At 33.2% G+C, this 16107-nt stretch overlaps 3 protein-coding genes across 6 annotated transcripts; 2 read left to right on the top strand and 1 right to left on the bottom strand.

Moving 5' to 3' along the window:
- Positions 1-1502: 1502 nt before the first annotated feature.
- Positions 1503-3488, top strand: LOC115709067 (uncharacterized). Its single transcript, XM_030637100.2, has one exon. The coding sequence runs from the start codon at positions 1571-1573 to the stop codon at positions 3383-3385; it is 1815 nt and encodes a 604-aa protein (XP_030492960.2). The 5' UTR covers positions 1503-1570; the 3' UTR covers positions 3386-3488.
- A 4979-nt stretch (positions 3489-8467) lies between these two features.
- On the top strand, positions 8468-11589 carry LOC115709078 (uncharacterized). Its single transcript, XM_061111597.1, has 2 exons — positions 8468-9604; positions 10449-11589. Exons 1-2 carry the CDS (start codon positions 8512-8514, stop codon positions 11345-11347), a joined length of 1992 nt encoding a protein of 663 aa, XP_060967580.1. The 5' UTR covers positions 8468-8511; the 3' UTR covers positions 11348-11589.
- A 1460-nt stretch (positions 11590-13049) lies between these two features.
- LOC115711395 (nuclear transcription factor Y subunit A-7) lies at positions 13050-15784 on the bottom strand. Of its 4 annotated transcripts, none has more exons than XM_030639724.2 (6): positions 15584-15784; positions 14932-15324; positions 14643-14746; positions 14487-14555; positions 13942-14106; positions 13050-13862 (listed from the first exon to the last, which is right to left on the bottom strand). In XM_030639724.2, the coding sequence occupies exons 2-6, from the start codon at positions 15254-15256 to the stop codon at positions 13413-13415; spliced, it is 1113 nt and encodes a 370-aa protein (XP_030495584.1). In that variant the 5' UTR covers positions 15257-15324; positions 15584-15784; the 3' UTR covers positions 13050-13412. The 4 variants fall into 4 exon arrangements, with proteins under 4 accessions (XP_030495584.1, XP_060967581.1, XP_060967582.1 ...); XM_061111598.1 differs by having other exon boundaries at positions 14932-15126; positions 15584-15754; XM_061111599.1 differs by having other exon boundaries at positions 13942-14100; positions 14932-15126; positions 15584-15751.
- Between the last annotated feature and the right edge of the window lie 323 nt (positions 15785-16107).

Below are 16107 nucleotides of genomic sequence, written 5' to 3' on the forward strand. Positions count from 1 at the left end.
CTTTTATTGTGATATTCGATTGTGTTACTCAGGGGGAGTAGTATTTTTGTGCTCTTGCTAACTTTGCATTGCAGGTACTTTATGGTGAAAATTATTTTGTTCATCTAAAGTGCCAAAGGGGGAGATTGTAAAGTTTTTTTTGGCAAGTTAGGTGACAAAATAATTTTTCCTTTTTATGGTAAGATTGCTTTGCATTAATTTTCGAAATCTTACCTCTTTTATTCGGTTATAAGTTGCCATTTTCCTTGTTTGGAAAGTTGCACTTTCAGCTGAACTTTCCTTTGTTGAAATCTTCTCAAAAGAGAAGAAATTCTCTTTTGGAAAGTTGTCATTTTAAGGGAAACTTTGATTATTGCCTTTTCCTTATTAATTTCGATTGTATCTTGATACAATCAGAATATCTAATCTGTTTTTGGCAGGAATCAAGCTTTGAAAGAAGATCGGACCCGATTTTAGTAAGTTTCCCGTTTAAGGCGGATCTGCTTCGTCAGCAACCGAATCTGATGTAGCAGATCGTGTTTGTTTTTGGAAAGTTTTTGTACAGCTGCTAATTCGAACTTGTGGTTGCCTCTTTGGTTTCTATGATCTATAAATAGAGCCTAGAGAGCAACCATTCGAATTACCTCTTCCAATATTCATTTTTTGCATTTATCTTTTGTGAGAAGAGAGTGTTTCTTTGTTTTGTGAGAGCCTAGTTGTTCACCTAGGTTCTAGTTGTTCTATTTCTGTTCTTACTCTATCCTAGAGGTTGTGAAGAACTACTTGACTGAACAAGAGATTGGTCTTCGGGAGAAGACTTGATAAAGCCTTACTTCGGGAGGAAGTAAGCACTTGGTCTTCGGGAGAAGACTTGCTAAAGCCTTACTTCGGGAGGAAGTAAGCACTCACACTTCAAAGACGAAGGGAGTTCGGGCTTGAAGGTGTTTCAAGAAGTCAGATTCATAAAGTGGATTACAAAGGATTGCGACAATACTTTAGAGGGAGTCTAAACTTGTTTAAGTCAATTGTCTTTGTAATTTTGATACTTTATTAATTGATTTCATTCTCTGGGCGTGGCCCCGTGGACTAGGAGTGTTCGTGAGAACACTGATACCACGTATAAATCTCTTGTGTCAAGTTATTTATTTTTCTGCAAATATTTTATATTCTGCCTGTTCAGTTTTGCTGTAGCAGAATCACTTTCTGCTGCTGCAAACGCTTACAGTTTTTATATTTTCTTATATATAACTGACATTTGCAAAAACACGGTTTTTCAAATGGGTGTTTCATCCTATGTGCTATCACCTTCATTCAAATTACCTAAGTATAAAACACAAATATCAAATGTGTATTTACTCCTAAATCTTTTATTTTCTTAGTCTCAAAACAGAAGAAAGATGCATTATACTTTACTTCCATTATGCATCTAATTTACCTTTCAACTTTTTAGTGGATAATTTCTTGCTTGTCATATTTATAAAAGTATACAATTCCAAGTTCAAAAATTGCTCATGAATCAAGCCAAACATATCATATAAGTATTTATATAAGTTCTCTAAAAATTTCCTAAACAAAAATTTTCATTGCTGCCATGAAACTACCAATTCCAAACAAAGTATTGAAACTATGGGATGCATGGCATCTCAGGGGTTGTATCATCTTAAGCCTTTTCACACAAGCTTTCTTAGTGTCATTTTCATCCCACCGAAGACATTCAAAATCCACATTTTTGCTCTTCTTAATTTGGTCAGCATACTTACTTGCAGATTGGATTGCAGCCGTAGCCATTGGTGCAATCATCAAAAGCCAAGGTGACCTATGTGATCCACTCAAAGAAGATAACAAAGACGATCTCTTGTCCTTCTGGGCTTCCTTTCTTTTGCTTCATCTCGGCGGTCCTGACACCATTACCTCGTTTGCCCTCGAGGACAACGAGTTCTGGCTCAGACACATTTTCGGCCTTGCTTTACAAGGCCTTGCAGCTGCTTACAGCATCTTTTTAACTCTCCCAACAACCAAGCTTTGGCTCCCAGCAACCTTAGTCTTGGTTGTTGGGATTGTCAAGTATTGCGAGAGAGTTTACGCTCTTTATCTCGCAAGCTTAGACCGTGTTGCGAGCATTAAAGACAAAATTAGTACACAAAACACAAGAACAACACTAACTACCACCTCTTCAAGCCACATTGAAATGCTAGAGCTAGCTTACAAAACCTACCAAATCTTCAAAGGACCACTCCTTGGTAGATTCTACATTCGAAATCCTCCCCCGTCTTTGGGATCAGTAAACCACATTACGGCTTTTAAGTTTATAGAGTACGAGCTGAGCATCATGTATGAGGTTCTTCACACAAAGTTAGTTGTTGTTAGTCGAAAAATCGGGTACATCTTTCGATTCATTGGCTTCTGCTTCATTCTCACCGCTTTCATTTTGTTCATTCTTGTTGAGAACAAAGGATTGGAGTTGCCCAAGTTCGATATAGTTCTTACTTATGCTTTGCTTACTGGAGCCATTGTTCTTGATTCGATCTCAGCCTTACAGCTCGTGTGTTCGGATTGGAGTCTCGGCGGTTTGGAAGGGAAGTGGAAGAGTTACATCCCTTTGGTAATTGTAAAAAGACAGAGGTGGTCCAATTCTGTTTCACAATATAATTTGATAAGTTACTGCCTTGATGGGAATACAATGTGTCCACTCAACAAGTTTGATCATAATATTTTTGACAAGATCAAAATCATGAGGTTTTCCTCATCGCATAAGGTCCATCAAGATACATTGGCTTATATTTTTAATCATGCAAAATCCAAATCTGACAGTGCATACAATTCAGACACTGCAATTTTTGGTGCACTTTTGTTTAGAGGTCACCAAACAACTTGGGATTATCCCAAGCTCGAATGGAGCATTAAGAATTTTGAATTTGCTGAAAGTCTTCTTTTGTGGCATTTAGCCACTGAGCTAATATGTTGCTCTTCAAGAGAAAGTGTCAAAATTGGCAAGATTATTTCAGATTACATGTTTTATCTTATGATAATGCAACCTTTGATGTTGTCTTCAGTTTTGGGGAGCAATTGGAAAGTGGGGTTTCAGGATACTGTGGCAGCCACCAAGAGATTTTTGGCCAAGAACAAGATGATTTCAGTGGAAACTAAATTGATAAGGAGAAGTGATGTTGATGATGAGAGTAAATCTGTGTTGTTTGATGCATATAAGTTGGCTACAGAGTTGAGAGAAATGGATGACCATATGTGGGAAGCAATGGATCAAATGTGGGTGGAAATTATGTGTTACACAGCTGCTAAGTGTAAGCCAATTGTACATGCACAACAACTTGGCAAGGGTGGTGAGCTTTTGACTCTCACTTGGTTACTTCTCAATCATTTTGGCTTGGGATTTCAGTTTTTCTTGTAAGAGGAGGGCATGTTATTGTTGTTTCAATGTCACTGTAACTTTGAAATTATTTCTAGTTTTATTTAAGAAGTATTCAAAATAATAAAGAAAGAATTTCATGGTGTTTAGGCTTATCAAATAAATAAAAGTAATGTAGTCAATATCAAGGATTTTTTGTTCCACAATGTAAGCCCTGCAGTAGACATGAAATGGTCTTTCAAGCTCTTGACAAAATATGGGTTGTGTGTTTCCTTTAGTCCCATATCATTTATGTATGTGGATTTTCGTGGTGTTTAGAAAATAAAAACAACTCTCATCAAATAAATAAAACTAATGTAGTGAATATTAAATATTTTATACATAAAAGTAAATTTAATTTTGATAATTATCAGAACTATGATTTTTATAAAAATAAATTACAATTCAGTTCTACTTCACATAGTATCCTATAAAAGACATTTTTTCTACTTTATTATTCAAAATACATTGTTAAATTTATTTTTTTATTTTATTTCAAATGTTTACATTGCACCTAATTCATGTTTTTAAATATTCAGTATAAGAGCAAGTATAAGTCAATCTTACGAAAATTATGTTTACTTTATTATTCAATGTTAAACAATAATTGAAATAGGGGATTATTTTCAAAGAACAAAATTAAATAACTCAACTGAAGAAAGTGAATAAAGTATGATACTACGATTTTAAATGATAGTTAAAAGATAATCTCCACTCTCAATAATCATCCTCAATTACTAATAACAAATGATATTTTAATTTTTTAATCAAATTATTAACCCCACAGATAACGTTAAACCAGACAATTATTCCAATCCTCCTATTGCAAGTTGTAATCCGCGTTTCTGGGACTGGACACATGGCCTCCAGGTTGACATTTAAGACTTATCAGTAGGACTCTCATCATGGATATAGTGGGCCAAGCCCACCTGTATAGCACCTTCCAGGTGTTGTCTTAGTTTCGTCCTCACAGTACCTTCCGCCCTCGGCAGATCCAACTTGGAAGATAGCTCTGGTATCATGAGCCTGGAGGGAAAAAGAGTTACGTTCTCAGAAGACTCTTCTGGTTTCCCTATTTATTTTCCCCTATAAATAAGGAAATTCTAGCTGTCAGATTGGGCTAGAATATTATATCGCGATTAAAGGAGAAACTTCCCATAACAAGCGTAGGGTAGTTATTTCAGAATATTCTCCCATTAAAATGGGATGGTGTTTTGACCTGATCAACTCAAGCCCGATTAGCCTAGTCAACAATTGTATTCTTCATGGGTTGGACTTCATGAGTAAACTCAAAGACATTATTCAATTGTAAGCTCTTTAGTAGAGGGAAAATGAGAACTCCTAATGTAATTCTCTAACTACTATAAATACCCAACTAATCTCATGGATTAAGGGTTGAATTCTCTCATGTACTTTTGCTCAGGCAAACATACAAAGATACATCATGTATACTTTTGAGAATATTTACAAGTAAACATATTACTGAATAAAACTGACATGTGGACTAAGGCTAGTTAACGCGTCAACTACGCAAAAAATTGTTTGTCTCTTATTATACTTTCTCTTTCAATTATTGTTTCTTCAGTTCTTATTATTTTATTCCATTTTTTAAAATCTCGGGAAATATTTTAGTGCTTTCATTAAAAGTTGAAGGAAACAGTGAGGACCACCATTTAATTACGTTCACGAAATCATGACCCTCACCACGAATATTTCTAGTTTGATTCTCAATCATTATCTTCTAGTGTTTAAACTTCTCAAGTACTTCCGTCTAACTCTTCAAGATAAACACCTGTAATTTTCTTGAAAAATTATCAACTATCGAAAGAAAATACCGGCTCCCGGCGTGTGATGCTGTTCTTGAGGATCCCCACAGATCACTATAAACGTAGTCCAGTGTTCCCTTAGTATTCCTTTTTCTAGTCCCAAACTTGACTCTACAAGACTTATTAAGAACACAATATTCGTAGAAATCTAACTGTTAAAGATTTACTTTTCCAAGTAATCCCTGCTTATTAAATTTCAGTCTCATTTCTGTGCTTGCTTAAAACACACGCCTTCATATTTTGTTATTGTGATGCCTTCTAGAGGATAAATCCTATATGATTTTCTACATTTTATCACCACCATAGAACCTCTACAAATTTTCATGATTTCATTATCAAATTTGATAATAAATCCTTGATCATCTAGCATTCCAACAGAGATTAATTTTTTTTTTTTTTTGTGAGATTTGGTACCAATTTGACGTCCTTTAGTACCCTTTCCATGCCATCATGAACTTTCAATCTTACAGTTCAGTTCCTACCATCTTACAAGACTTATTATCACCAAGATACACAATCGCATAGTTTCCAGGTTTGAATTCCTCAAACCAAAATTTATTTAGTGTCATATGGAATGAACAACTAGAATCCATGATCCATTCGGAATCTAAAATCTCAAAGGTAACAAGCAAAATACTAGCTGAGTCATAACTGTCACTTATCACTGCTGCATCTCCTTCGGATCTTGAATCATCTTACTTCAGCCTCTCTAAACACATCTTTCATACATGACCCACTTTCTTGCAAATTTAGCATCTAACATTCTTCATGCTATCAGACTGTGATTTAGATCTTGATTTTCCTTTTGAACTTTTATGACTTTCCATTTTCTCACTTTTGCCTCTTGTATACAATCCAACACCACTTCCCGAGTTCTTTAGCTCACTCTTTTGATTCAGCTCTTTTAAATTTAAGGTTGATTGAACATCATCGAGTGTAATCGACTCTCTTCCATATAGCATTGTATCTTTAATTTTTTCAAATAACTTCTAAAGAACTGAGTAACAATAAGGCTTGATCCTCGTGTTCAATGGTGACACTAATATTTTCAAGATCTAGAATCAACTTGTTAAACTCATCAATCTGTTCTCCAATAGATTTTTCATCCAACATCTTGAACGAATATAGGGCATGTTTCAGATATAATCTATTCACCAATAATTTAGTCATATATAGACTTTCAAGCTTTAGCCAAATAGTTGCGGTCGGGGCTTCTTTTGCAACCTTCCTCAGAATCTTATCACTAAGATTCAATATGATCGCAATATGAGCCTTTGCAAGAATTTCTTTCTTGTTCTTTTTAGACATAGAATCGAGAAGAGATTTTTCTCCAAGCAGAGCCTCATACAATCCTTGGAGAACCAATAAAGTCTTCATCTTCATTCTCCGTAATCCAAAGTCAGCCGTACCAGTAAATTTTTTAACATCGTATTTTGCTGTAACCATGATTACGAACCAAGCTCTGATACCAGTTTAATGTGAAATAACAATCAACGACTTACGATGTAATTATACTGGACTAATAAATACACAATCAAGAACAATAATCAAAAGAATCACAAAGAACCAGGTAATGAATTAAAGTAGTAAAACATATAAGAAATATAACACCAGGTTTAACGAGTTTGAGCCTTATGCAATGCTTTACGTCTTGGTCGGAATAATAACAGTCATATCTTTATTGATATCAGTATCTTCAAGGTTACAAGAATCCTTTAAACTATTACAGAGATTACAAGATGAACTTTCTCACTAATTTAAACTCTCTCTCTCTCTCTCTAACCTTACACTTTCACCATTTTCTCTCACACTTTCAATGGGCTAATTCACATTGAATTACAAAGGTGATAGCTATATATATATTTTCACAGTTGTTAAAATTAGCTCTGATTTTATCGTGACTAATTATTAATTACTGTCTTAAATTCTCCAAGTCATTTCCATCAGCTTCAAAAACGCACTTTTTGTACGGACAATCTAAAAAAACAATCACATGCTCTATTCAAAGTTGACATAAGCTATCTGGAAGGACGTCTTCAAATATATGACAAGCTATCCTGAAGATTCTACTTACGAAAGACAATCTATTTGGAAGAATCATCCAGACTAGCCATAATTTTACGAACAAAGATTTTTGGATGAACACCAAGCTTTCCATAACTTCTTTCTGGAGTAACAACTAACTTCCTAGAAGACGAAACTTGTAACCATTATTAATACTATGAATATATTGAATTCTTGTTGGATGTACAACTAATTAAGGTGTTGCATTGTTCTATTATCATCTTAGAATTACTATTCACCTAATAGTTTAGGATTCTAAGCATGATAATTTGCAATTAATAGTAATGTTGATGAAGGTATTATTTGATTGTGATGAAAAATAAAACCTAGTTTAAATGAATTATATTTTTCATTGATTTGTATCTAAATTATCTTATCTCCTTAAAAAATAATGATTTTTTATTATAGAGATTATATGTTTAATGGATTTATTTTTTGATAAAAATATTTAATTATTAAGTGTTTTGTCTTGATTAATTGTTATAGTTTAATTAAGAAATTAGAATAATTTTTTTATTATTATTGATCTTGAATGATTATTGAGGATGGAGATTAATTCTTAACTCTTTTATCATAGTATACAATTTTTCTTACTTTTTTTATGTTATCTAATCGTAAACTTAAAAAACTTCTTCCATTCGTGTTTAACATTGAATAATAAATTGAACATAGTTTTTCATGAGTTTGACTTATATTTATTGTTATGCTTAAGTATAATTGGTAATATTAAAAAATAATATTATTAATTTGTTGTGGTTAACAACAACCATCATTTAGGACCACAAAGAAAATAGGGGCGAACATTAGATAAAATTATCTCAAAAAATATAGACAATATAGCTATAAACAGAATTATTAATTTTAACAGGAGATAATCTATTTTTTTTTTCTTATATTCTTTTTCTTTTAGAAAAAAAAAAAAAAAAAAACTCCATACTTATCTCCCTTTATAAGTTATTCCCTATTCTTTCTCGATATATCAATGCACATGAAAAATCATCACATTATTATTCAATCTTTTCCTTCAAATGATACATATATACATCAATACACTTCATTAAATATTCTTTTTTAGAGTCGCTCACAAGATTATTTGTATGTACAACTTTTCCAATTTCATCATATAAGTTTTCACCATAACCCCAATAGTTTTATGTGACAAGCATATATATATATTTCTCTAAATCATATAAAGATTACTAACAATAGCTCAAGTGATAATATATATTTATATGTAACATGGCCGAACTACCCATACCCAACGAGGTGAAGAAACTATGGGATATATGGCAACTACGTGGTTGTATAATTCTAAGTCTATTCCTACAAGCCTTATTGGTTTCGTTTGCATCAATGAGAAGAAGATCCAAAAACTCATTTCTAGTCTTCTTCATCTGGTCAGCTTATTTGCTAGCCGACTGGGCAGCTGCCATTGCCATTGGTTTGATCACCCAAAGCCAAACCGATCTTTGCGAATCCAACAACGGCGAGCTCTTCGCCTTTTGGGCTTCCTTTCTTCTGCTTCATCTCGGCGGCCCAGATGGCATCACCTCATTTGCTCTTGAAGACAATGAATTTTGGCTTAGACACCTTTTTGGGCTAGTTTTGCAAGTCTTGGGGGCTTTATATAGCATATACCTAACTCTCCCAAACAACAAACTTTGGCTTCCTACATTTTTGGTTTTTGTTGTTGGAGTTGTCAAGTATATGGAGAGAACTCTAGCTCTTTACCTTGCTAGTTCTGACCATTTTGGTGCTGCCTCATTACCCAAACCGAATCCAGGATGGGTCATTGAGGCAGCACCAGCTAGTACTGCTGCTGAGGCAGCCAAACCGCCAGCAGCAGCAGTAACTGACTCTTCTGTCATCCAAGTATCGAACGATCATCAAGAAATTGGTGAATCTGATGACGAAATCAAACTCATGCAAGTTGCTTATAAGTTTCACGACAATTTTAAGGGATTGATTGTTGGATTTGGCTTGAGTTCGAAATGTCAAGAATCTAGCCGCAAGGCTTTCATGAAAGCCAATCACATTAGTGCTTTCAAAGTTGTAGAGATCGAATTGAGTATATTTTATGAGGTTCTTTACACCAAGGCCATTGTCATTCGAAATAGAATGGGCTACATCTTCCGCTTCATTGGCTTCTCTTTCGTCGTTGTTGCTTTAATCTTCTTCACCTTGTTCGCCGATAAAGATGGTTTCGAAGAAATCGACATTGGCCTCACCTACGCTTTGTTGATTGGAGCCATTGCTATCGATTTGATTTCCATTGTTCATGATCAGCTCATTTCTTCAGATTGGACTCTTGGCGCCCTTTGTGAAAGATGGGGTAAGTATACTGTTGGAACTTTTATATAAAATTAGTGAATTTTGCAAAAATAGAGAAGTGACTTATCACAAGTCTATACTATAAATCTAAAAACATTATATGTGGAATAATAAACAACTATAAGTGTGGTGGAAAGAGTCCCACATAGAGTAAAACATATTTTATTATAAATGTATATTCACACTTAAGTTTGGGTTGCAATTATTATTATTATTATTAGAATAATTTGTTTAATACATTTATGAATTAATTTTTACATCACTTTTTTTCGTTTTATAACTTGTGCCTGAAAATCAATATTATGAATAAATATAGCGACGTGTCTGATGTTAAAATATCTGAAACGAAAATGAGTTGTTCTTGAAAAATAAAAGTTGTTCAACAGTTTAGTTTTTATACATTATCAGGAACAACAGAAATGAAATTGTCGTTCCTGAAGTCATTTCAGAATAATTAAATTTATTTAAATTAAATTAAATATTAATTTTTTTAATATCACATTTTTTTATTAAATAATTTCTTTCAAAACTAAATATTTTTATATTTAATACTAAAAATTCATACATTGTTTTCATATTTAATTCTAAACATTATTTTTATATTTTAAAAGAATTTATACTAAAAGAGTTCGTAAATGCTCACACTAACAAAAATAATAAACTAAACATCAAAACTTTCCAACAAATTAACCTAATTATTATTACATTGACTTAAAACGTTTATTATCTAATCTGCAACTTAACTCAAATTTATTATTATTTTTTTTATATTAATTTGAGTTGAACATGTTCATTGCACTGTTGATTAATACTCAGATTTAATTGGGTAATTTTATTTCATGCAGCTACATATATTCCCTCATCAATATTAAAAAGAAAAAGATCAAGGTGGTCTGGAACTGTGTTACAATACAATATGATTAGTTATTGTCTTGATCAACATCGTATCTACACATGGTTACACAACTTTCTTAACACATGGGATGTTCTTGACACACTTCAAATCTTTCTCTTTTCAAATTCAGAGAATGTCACTGATGATATGAAGGCTTCAATTTTCAATGAAATGGTGAAAATGGTCGAATCATCTTCTTCAAATCAAGCCGAAAGGTATCAAGGTCTTCGTCGTTACTCTCGGAACAGAGTTATTGAGACAGAGTTCATGGCCAGAATTGAATATGTGAATAGCTTAATTGGGGAAAAAGCTTATTTACCAGAGCTACTTACATACCACTTAGCTATTGAAATCTATTCTACATGTACTAAAGTACTCAAAGGATCAGTTTTATTGATTATTTCGCGTTATTTGTTTTATCTAATGGTAACACAACCAACCATGTTGTCTCCAAATTTGGGTAATTGGGAGGAAACATATCAAGAGACAGTGAATGATATCAAGAAATTTTTGGAGAAGAATAACAATCATTTAGAAGCATGTGAGAAGATTAAGGGGAGTTTTAGTGCTATTATAGGTAGTAGTGATGATAGATGTTTTGAAGAAATGGGAGAGAATAAGGGTTTGTTTTTAAAAGCTTGTGTGCTTGCAAGGAAGTTGTTATTGGGTGATGATGAAGAAAAGGATGAGTTGGAAAGTAAATTGTTGGGATTGCTTGTAAAGGGTGCTATGAATTGTGAACCAGTGATACATGGTCAGAGATTGAGTAAAGGTGGAGAACTATTGAGTTTCGTGTGGCTATTGAGCAATCATTTTGGGTTGCAAGTTCTAGATAGTAAAGAAAACTAATAATAGGGATTTTAATTTTACATGCATGAATAAGGTGGCCAAAGTTTCGATATCTCTAGAGATTGTGTTTGTGGTTAAGAGTAATGGAATGCAATGAAAATTAATCAAATTTTATTTTATTCAATAAAAGAGAATTATCCCTTATATTATTTTTTATTATTATTTTTTAGCTAATTAGTAATTTTTCTCCCCGAACTTAAACATGTACTAAATCGTGCTCCTGAACTTTTTTAGCCGTTAGAAATCCCCCCAAACTATGGAGAATTTAAGGACTTTTGTCTAATTTCATTCAATTTTTCTGTTTCAATGATTATTTATGTACTAAATCATGCTCTCCAGACTTTGATATCTACCAAATCATGCCCCTCAAACTTTGACATGTATTAAATCATGCCCCTTGAACATTCAACCTTGTTAGAATTTTTTACTAAAATTAGACAAAAGTCCTTAAATTTAACAATCTCAATAGTTGGGGGGAATTTTTAACGGCCAAAAAAGTTCAAGGGGCACGATTTAGTACATGTCAAAGTTCGGGGGGAAAAATTGCTAATTAGCCTTAGTTTTTTTTTTTTTTTGCTCCGATAATTTTTTAGTTATGTTGATTGTTATATGAGTTTCTATGTAGATTTCTGTAAAAATACAAAAAAAAAAAAAAATAATATATATTTTAAAGTATAAAAATTAAAAAAATTCTCAAAATAAATGACTATTCTATTTCAAGATAATTAAAAAAAACTATTCTATTTCAAGATAATTAAAAAAAAAAATTCTAAAACGATCATTCTAAGATCAAAAAAATTTAATATGTTGTTTATTTTTTCTTTTTTATGCCTATTAAATTTTATTTAACATAGTCACTATGTGTGAGCATTGTATATTACTCTATTTGAACTAATCATGTTCCATAAAGTATTTAATTATATTCTAATCATTACTTAAAATGTAAGTTAGAATGTTGAGTCACGTTCTAATCATGTTTTATGATATTATTCGTTTTGAGTTTAGACTCTCACGATTTTGTTTTTCGACACCTTCTCGAAAAGACTCATATCCTAATGGAGTAAGTGAAACACTTATATCCAAGACAACTCTTCTCTATACTTTCAATCTGAGACTTGAGTTGATACCCCAACAATCCTCCCCTCAAACCAAAGACCACATACTCGTGGCTTCTTCTCCAGCAAAACCACCTTATGACGCCGCTATCACCAACAGAACTCGCAGCCTAACCATCACTTTTGACAGGAGGACTTTCGACACAGGTCCTAACATTAATCTCCATCTTGTACCACAGTAATCATCAACGGGACACACCACCTGACTACCTCAATATTAAGTAGATTTTCGATATAGGGCATCATATAGATCTTCAATCGCGAGGTCATCACATTGAAGAATTCTCACACACATCGTAAATACAGTTCTCTATCTCAGTACTCCTTAACCTTTGGCTTTGATACTACTTTATGGGCCCCATTTTTCCACCTTAGTTAGATCACTACCTTACTTTTACTCCCACATTAATATGATATTGTTTTGGACTTCCTCACTGTTTTGTTTTTAAGTACCCTCCCAAAAAATCTCAGAACTTTTATATTTAAGAGAACTCTTACCTATATTAAGATGATATCTCATAACTACAATTTTTTTACAAAAGGAATAATAATAACACAAAAAAAAAAAAAAAAGAGAGAGAAAATAATTTATACAAAAAGGAAGGAACACACAGCCTACTTCTCATTATCTTATTGGAGTCCATTAAATTCACATTGTTAATCACTAATAAGTTTTGGAAGGGAAGCAATAAGAGAAATTTGATACAAGACTACATATTTATAAGCAAACAAAGACTAATCAAGTTCTCTCCTCCTTTACCTCCCTCCTTATAAACAACAAATTTTTAAGCCTAAAAGCCAAGAATGATTTGCCTGGAAAAACTTTTTACAACCAGAATACACCAACTTGAAAATCCACAACCTCAAATGGATTCCAGCAAAGCAAAGAATGTCATTTTTCTCCTGAGCCATTGGTGATTCTGAAGTGAGCCCTTTTCCCTTGGGGAACTTTACTTGATGGTAAGAGCCCTATGAGCCGTCCCATTTGTCATAATTCGTTCACGATGCTGCCCCGAGATTAAGTCTCCTTCCTCGATCCTATGATCACCACCCGAGAGCGAATGGTATGTAGATAACTGAAACCCCTGATGGGGTTGGTAGCAGCTGTTGCTATTGACATTGGGATGATATGTCTTGGTTTGGTGCATTTTCTGCATACTAAGCTCGGTTGACTCATAATGATCTGAAGACGAATCAGATGACACGGGTTTGGTCCTCAACGAGATGATTGGATCTGTTGAAATTGCAGCATCAGCAGCAGCACTAGAAGTGGTTGTGTTCATTTCGGGTGCAGTGTTATGAGCCGTTTTATTATTAGTCTTTTTTGTGTTCAGAAAACGGCCTCCCGTCCCTCTTGCCCTCCTCATAGCATGTAGATGGCGCGATTCGTGGAGATAGGGCTGTATAATATGAAATTATGATCCAAACACTAGGAAATTTTATAATACCAAAAGCATTGTTTAATTAGTCTAATTCTACCTTGCGAACTTTTATAAGCTTCTTTTCGAGCTCAGCCTTAGCACGCGACTGCCTACGCCTCAAAATTCCATGGTATTGCTTGGCATTAACATACACAGGTTCCTCTGTTATGTCAAGGGGCAAAGCCATTCTCGACGCAGCCATTACAAGCCCGTGAGACTGTACCTACACAAATTGTTACAACATGTTTTATGTCTTAACAACTTTGCCACACTCTGAAAACAATGCAGATTTTAAGACATAGATTGGCGAAGCATGCTCTCGGGCTATTCCAAATTTATGGTAATATAGTCACTCATTACCAAATCCAAGACTTTCTTTGAACACTTCATTCAAATGATAGATAAGTCACATTCAATGTTGCTCTACATTTTTCTCAATACTTTTCATCTAGCCAAATCGTACAATCAAACTCCTTGATCAAACCATGTGCCTAAACATTTACTGATTTTTATGTCTTTAAGCCTAATTTGAACTAATACATACTAAAAGGTTATCACAGTTCCAAAGAAGAAAACTATAATTAAAAGACATTTGTAACATACCAAAGCATGAGCTCCAAATGGCATAACTCCCCCAAAATAAGGCTCAGAATATGCATATGATCCACAACCCTGTTTACACCAAATCATATTTTCACAAATTCAGACTTTTAATTTCTTGTGTGTATGAACATGCATAAATAGGGGATAAAAACATACAATTGAGTGGCTGGAAAGCTCCAGCTGGGTATGCGGCACAAGATACTCATTCCCCGGTGGCGGCGTAGCAGAAGAAACTTGCTGCTCCTCTCCATATTTTCCATCTAGCCAAGTCAGTAGACATGTTTAATTAGAGCATAGATATAGTATATATATTTATACTAAATTCACACTTAAAATAACAATTATTAATCACAAACATGCACTCATTTTGGAAAATACATAAAGGACTACAAAAGAGAAAAATCTCAAGTAAGAAAAAAAAAACTTCAAAGTAGTAATTCTATACCTGATTGTAGCAAGTCTTTATGATCTGCCTCATTTTTAGACCCAGACCCAGTAACCTGATTAGCTTGAGAAGAAGAATTGGTGGTTTGGTTGGGCAAATCACCATTTAAAGTAGTGTTTGGTGGAGACAAAGTCATCATAGTGATAGTGGTTGTTGTTCCTCCAAACAAGGCTTTAGAAATGGTTTGGTGATGACCTATACCATTACCCCACCAAGGTTGAGAATTATTACCAATATTTGTACTGATCCCTAAATTTTGAGTACTAGAAATATTTGCATCAGATTCCAGGTGATTTGAGGAGCCATTTATTAGTTTCTGGTGCATGCTTCAAAAACTTCAACACACACAATTCGATCTCTTCTCTCCCAAAAAAACACCAAATCACAACTCAACTGATCCAAATAAGTAAAAAACAAAAAATCACTACTTTCCAAGAACAATACATGCATGCATGTGTGTAATATAATAGAATTGTATATTCTTACAACTCAATTTAGAACATGACAACAAAAACCCATGTGTCAAAACACCATCAAAGTGTGAAACTGAACTCAGACTGTTCGATCAGACAAAATATATATAATTATGAAAACCCAGAAATGGAATTATATATAGTTTTTAAAAAAGAAAAAAAAAAACAAGAAAAGTTACCGTTGGTTTAGAATTGAGTAGAATTTTATTAGCTGAATGAAGCAGCGGTGGAACTGGGATTTGTCTGTGAATTTAGTAACTATTGTATTTGTAACAAGTGTATCAACTATTACTACATAGAATTTGTCAATTGAGTTTATGAAAATTAATAATTTGATTCAAATAGAAAAAAAAAATTAAAATTATGAACATTTATTTATTATTATAAGAATATGGTAGGGGAGAAGTCGTTTTCCTTGTCACACTTTTATTTTTTCTTTAATTCTTTTTTATTCAAATTCTTTTTTTAAGAGTAGAGAAAGAGATAATTCTGTGATTTGATGGATAGTCTGAGGATTTTCGTGGAGATGACCTTCTTAATCGAAAATATGACGTCAATGTCCTCACTTCACTAAGGTTCTTTTACCTTTTTATTTTTGTCAGAAAACAAAAAATCTTTAATAACTAAAAATAATCTGTAATTAATTTTTATGTTTAAAATTTACAATATTAAAAATAAAATTTTTTAATATTTTTATTTGCTG

The sequence above is a fragment of the Cannabis sativa genome, chromosome 3 (assembly GCF_029168945.1).
Source record: "Cannabis sativa cultivar Pink pepper isolate KNU-18-1 chromosome 3, ASM2916894v1, whole genome shotgun sequence".
In the NCBI taxonomy this organism is placed as follows: Eukaryota; Viridiplantae; Streptophyta; class Magnoliopsida; order Rosales; family Cannabaceae; genus Cannabis; species Cannabis sativa.

Coding starts and splice junctions, on each gene's coding strand:
- LOC115711395 (XM_030639724.2), bottom strand. CDS start 15,256: ATGCACCAGAAACTAATAAATGGCTCCTCAAATCACCTGGAATCTGAT. Junction 14,747..14,931: donor TAAAGACTTGCTACAATCAG/GTATAGAATTAC, acceptor TGACTTGGCTAG/ATGGAAAATATGGAGAGGAG. Junction 13,863..13,941: donor AGCTTATAAAAGTTCGCAAG/GTAGAATTAGAC, acceptor CATATTATACAG/CCCTATCTCCACGAATCGCG.
- LOC115709078 (XM_061111597.1), top strand. CDS start 8,512: ATGGCCGAACTACCCATACCCAACGAGGTGAAGAAACTATGGGATATA. Junction 9,605..10,448: donor CGCCCTTTGTGAAAGATGGG/GTAAGTATACTG, acceptor TATTTCATGCAG/CTACATATATTCCCTCATCA.
- LOC115709067 (XM_030637100.2), top strand. CDS start 1,571: ATGAAACTACCAATTCCAAACAAAGTATTGAAACTATGGGATGCATGG.